The sequence below is a fragment of the Tupaia chinensis genome, unplaced genomic scaffold (genome assembly GCF_000334495.1).
Source record: "Tupaia chinensis unplaced genomic scaffold, TupChi_1.0 Scaffold138400_1, whole genome shotgun sequence".
NCBI lineage: Eukaryota > Metazoa > Chordata > Mammalia > Scandentia > Tupaiidae > Tupaia > Tupaia belangeri.
The window spans coordinates 119943-125414 of NW_006198297.1; the positions used below are offsets into that span (position 1 = coordinate 119943).

Here is a 5472-nt window from a genome sequence, read left to right on the forward strand (position 1 = left end):
GGACCCGGTGGCTTAAAACTCACGCCGGGCGCGTGTGCGTGCGTGCCCAAGATCCCGAGAGGAGAATGGAGGAGAAGGGATTGCGGCGTGACCATCCCCCCTGGGGGGTGATTTCTCGCTTTCTGTCTCTATGTCTCTCTCTGTCTGTCTGGCGAGCGCACACGCCCTACAGTGAAAATCTCTCAAAAAAAAAAAAAAAAAGTATATTATCATTTTACCCTTTTAAAATTCTTCATTTAAAGGGACCAGCAGATTATGTAATAGTTATGCAGGACTCCTACATAGTGGACTGCGGTTCGAATCTCGGACGTGGCAGCTTGAAACTCACACTGGGTGCATGTGTGTGTGCCCAAAATCCAGAGAAGAGAATGGGGGAGAGGGCATTGCACATGTCTATCCATGATTTCTCACTTCCCTCTCTATGTCTCTCTCCCTCTGGCAAGCACATGAGCCCTATGGCAAAAACCTAAAAAAAAAAAAAATCAGTGGTTGCCAGAGGTTCAGGCAGAGGAAATGGAAGGATGAAAAGTTGAAACTCAGGTACAATTTTATGAAACTGTAAAAGTAGATATATGTCATTATCCATTCGCCAAAACCCATGGAATGTATTTAGTTGCCAGAAAAGTCATGACATATTTTTTCTATGTAAAAATGTGTCATGACTGGAGCCGCCAGGTGGCTTGGTGGCTCAGGGCACTGGACACCCACATGGAATCCCACTGCAATTCGCGTCCCAGACCTGGGGGCTTGCTTTCTCACTTTTTCTCTCTCATTCTATCCCTCTCTGGTCAAATTAAAAAAATGTACAATGACTTTTCCAAAAACCCAATATAACACAAAAAACTGAACCTAACGGAAATTGTGGACTATAATTAATAATAATGTATCCCTATTGGTTCAATAATTGTAACACATGTTCCACACTGATGTAAGATGTTAATAAAAGAGGAAGCAGATCGGTCCCCTAGCATAACAGTTAAGCACCATGCATAGGAAGCCAGATCTCTAGGGCAGTTCAAATCCCAGTCCCTGGGAGCTTGAAAAACATGACAGGTTGGGACCAGCAGATGGCGATATAATGGTTACATCGCTAGACTCCCCACATAGTTGACCACAGTTTGAGTCCCAGACCCAGCAGCTTAAATTCATTCCTGGTGTGTGTGCATGGCTGCCCAAAATCCCGAGAGGAGAATGGCGGTGTGGCCATCCCCTCTGAGGGGTGATTTTCTGCTTTCTCTCTTTCTTTCTCTGTCTCTCTGGCAAGCGTGCACCCTATAGCAAAACTCTCTCTAAACAAAAACAAAAACAAAATGCCAGGCATGCGTGCCTAAAATCCTACAGGATGGAGAACTGGATGAAAAAGGACTGGGTGCAATCATACCCCACTGGGGGGGCAATTTCTCTCTCTCTTTTTTCCTCTTTCTCTCTCTCTGGAAAGTGCACACACCTTCTGGCAATAAAAATTAATGATAATAATTACAGAGGAAACTGCTGGAGGTGAGGGGGGAGACAGTATATGGAATTATATGTACTATCTTCTTAAATTTTTCTGTAAATCTAAAACAGTGCTAAAGAATTTAAAGAGTCTGTTTATGCTGTTCTATAATAAATGCACTTTAGCATACAATCCAGCAATTTACATGTGCATGTACTTATCCCACAAAAGCTTTATGCAAATGATCACAGCAAATTTATTCATATTAGCCAAAAACTAGAAACAACCAAGATGTCCTTCAACCAGTGAATAGTTAAACAAACTGTGGTACATCCATACCAAGGACTACTACTCAGCAATAAGAAGGAATGAATAACTGATATACTCAAGAATCTGGATTGATCTTTAGGGAATTATGCTGAATGAAAAAAGCCAGTCTCTAAAGGTTATGTGATGTATTATTCTATTTATATAACGTTCTTGAAATAACAAAATTATATTGGGTCGTTGGAAAAGTCATGATGCATTTTTGCATAGAAAAACATAGAAAAAAAATACATCATGACTTTTCTGACAACCCAATAGTATTGGAGAACAGATTAGCGGTTGCCAAGGGTTAAGGAGGGAGTGGAGGATGGAGGGAGGTGGTTGTGACTATTAAAGGGCAACATGATTGAGATGATACCTGTGGTAATGGAAATGTTCTCTATCTCAATATCCTGGTGTGATCTTGTCCCAAGGTTTTACAAGACACAACCAATAGGGGAAGTCAGGTGAATGGTAACACTGCATTTGAATCTACAACTATCTGAAAATAAAATTGTAACTAAAAAAAAATAATAATTAAAATAATTAAAGAAAGAACAAATAAAAAATAGTAGGCTCTTCCCCCTTACCTCAAATGATCTGCCAGGTTCTCCTGGAATCAGGGCAGGGAATCTCTGGGGTGATTTCCCATTAGTTGACATGTTCTCTCTGGGCCACTGCCCACCTTCCAAAGCTGGAGGGCTATCTGTAGGCAGAAAATATCACAGCCTCCAGGAAGGAGTAAGGCTCAATGTCTCCACAGAGACACCAAGAAATCCTATAAGGACAATATCCACATCATCAGTGTCATTCCACATTCACCCCACAAAGTTTGGCCTCTCCCCACTCTATTAGTTAAAGGTGAATTATGGAAATGATCATGATATTTGGAGTCAAATTAATGAGCTTGGAGTCCCTTATTCTTTGGTGACTCTATAGAGTGTTTAACACCCTACCCAGCCAGCCTGCTCCGCAACTCACGTTCAAGGCAGATTTGGGTTTAGGGAAAAGGTAGAAATGGGGCAGTAAGTGGTGCTTAAGGTTCATGGGGTGGGTTAGGGAGGCACTTGTCCCTGGAGACCTGGTGGGTGATTATACAGGTAGGAAACTGGGAAACTGGGTGATGTAAATGAAAGGAAATGTGTTGTCTCTTCTGCTGTCTTTTGGCATTTTTCCATTTTAAGGTGAAAAATCTCTCTACACTTCTTCTACAGGAAAGTGTTTAGCCACTTCTTTCCAAAAGAAAATGGCTCTGCATTAACGGTATTATTTATTACATCGACAAATTATAGGGGGAAACATAGTGATATTAACTTACACCAAAAAAAGCATCTAACACAATTCAGCAGCCATTACAAATGAAAGCTCAAACTAAAATTGGCAAGTAAGTAAATCACTTAAGTATCACAAAAATCAATTACAAATCACAGCCCTAAAATACCATACTAAAACGTAAAATGATAAAGCTATTGCCATAAAAACTGGTAAAAAGATAGGGATGTCTGCTATAACTCAAAATTGTTTTACAGGAGGACCAGCAGTTAGCATAATGCCTATGTCACTGGACTCCCATGTAGTTGACCACGGTTTGAGCCCCAGACCCAGTGGTTTAAACTCACGCCGGGCGCATGTGCCTGCGTGCCCAAGTTCCCGAGAGGAGAACGGAGGAGAAGGGATTGTGGCATGACTATCCCCCCGGGGGATGATTTCTCGCTTTCTGTCTCTCTGTCTCTCTGTCAAGCATACGCGCCCTATAGCAAAAATCTCTCCAAAAAAAAGAAAAATTGTTTTGCAGGCTCTAGGTCGCACAATAGAGTAAATCAGGGTAAGTATTGGAAAGAAATAAACTATTGCTTTTTTTGCCAATATTTCACACGTGAAAAACCTACCAGATTCTGCTAAAAGGCTACTAGAATTCATAGGGTAGAGGCCAGCAGGTGACATGGTGGTTAGGGGCACTGGACTTCCCACATTGCTAACCACGGTTCAAGTCCCGGACCTGGCAGTTTGCTTTCTCATTCTCTCTCTGGTTAAATTAAAATAAATAAATAAATAAGTTAAATGTAAAAATGTATAGGGTAATTTGATAAGGGGTTGGATAGAAGATAAAATTGTAAGAGCAGATAGTTTCAGTCTATAAGCAGATAGTTTCTCTATATAATAGCAATGAGCAAACGGAAATGAAAAACATGCATTAATAACAGAAATATATGAAGTATGTAAGAATTAATTTCTTAAGGAGCTGGACCTATATGACTTAAAAAGAATAAAAAAGCTGACAAATATAAAATAGTCACCTGGACATACCATAGCCCTAGATAAGATGATTTAATAAAAATGTCAATCCTCCCAAAAGTATTATGCTAAAGCAACAAAGAATAAATAAGAAAAAATAAACACAATAATAATAACATAAAAGTAATAACAAGACAGTATATACAAAATATCGCAGAATGCAGAGGAAAAGATTCTTAAAGGGAAACTTATATTCACAGAAGTTTTTTTTTTAACAAAGAAAGGCTGAATAGCAATAAGCTAACATCCAATTTAAGAAGTTAGGAAAAGCCTAGTACCGATAAGAGCAGAATTAAGGAACAAGAAAATAAAGGTCCATCAGAGAAGACCAACGAAGCCACAAGTTGGTTCTTTGGGAAGACTAATAAAATTAGCAAACCTCTGGGAGAACTGATCAGGAAATATCTAAACACACACTAAATGTTAAGACTTGACAAGACACAAGGAAGAATCTAAAACCGGACCACCCCAGAGACCCCCATGCCTGAGCCCCCACAGATTCCCACTGACTAGATTCAATTCCCCACCAACTGACACCACACGGTGCCAATTTATCATTCCCCCAACGCCCACAAAGCCATCACATCAAAATCACCTGAGCCTGTCACGCCACAAACCCTCATGCACTCGCTTTAGCGCCGCGCGCCAACAAGACTTAAATGACCTCTGAGGGCCACTTCCGTTTCCTGTCCTCACCCCTGACACTACCCCTATAGTGTTAGTTTTGCACACATTCACAATGACTGAAAGGCTGTAGTCTACTCACACCGAACCAGGCGCTGCTACGGATCCACAGAGATTTTGTCCATGAGTGCTGTTGTCAAACGAGAAGCATGGCGGCGCCAAGACGTTTCTCCGTGAGGGCCGCCATCTTGGTGCCCATTCCGTACAGTGGGCTGTCCCACAGAAGGAGGGCTGAGGGGGTGTTCAGTGGAGGAAACTTTCTGAGGACACTCTTCCGGGAGAAATTGGTCTTTGGAACGGGGCTCTACGGTTTTGTAAAAAAATTTAAGCAAACAGAGATGCCCCTCGTATGGGAGTATGAGCGTGCGTTCTCATCTCTAAGGGAGACGCCACTGCGCGGAGGTAGAAGGGGTCAGTGTGGTACAGTCCCCTTCCTTGGAGATACCACTGGGAAGAGGGGGGAGAAGTCAGGTCAATACAGGTCCCCTTCTGGACGATACTACTGGAGAAGAGCAGGGAGACATCAGGGTAACAGTCTCTTGAGGTGTCAGAATTCCTGTGGAAGGGAATTGGCTCCCCCTTCATCTTCATTACCCCCATTACTCACTAAACTGGTAGTAACTGGAAATAATAATAATAGCGCTTGATATGAACAATTAATGTTCTTCAGCAAATTGTCAGTAGAAAAAATGTTTGGAGAATATTGTAAGCATACTTTTGATGAAAATGCACATGTCCAGGATATGTCCCCA

General features: G+C 41.6%; 1 protein-coding gene across 1 annotated transcript in view; it reads right to left on the bottom strand.

The window, feature by feature from the left end:
- Positions 1-4850, bottom strand: part of ZNF157 (zinc finger protein 157) — a 57195-nt gene extending 52345 nt beyond the window's left edge. Inside the window, exons 1-2 of the mRNA XM_014592723.2 lie at positions 4805-4850; positions 2332-2447 (exon numbers count right to left, since the gene is read on the bottom strand). Of these exons, the coding sequence (XP_014448209.1) occupies positions 2332-2403 (72 nt within the window). The 5' untranslated portion in view covers positions 2404-2447; positions 4805-4850. The remainder of the gene's footprint in view (positions 1-2331; positions 2448-4804) is intronic.
- Between the last annotated feature and the right edge of the window lie 622 nt (positions 4851-5472).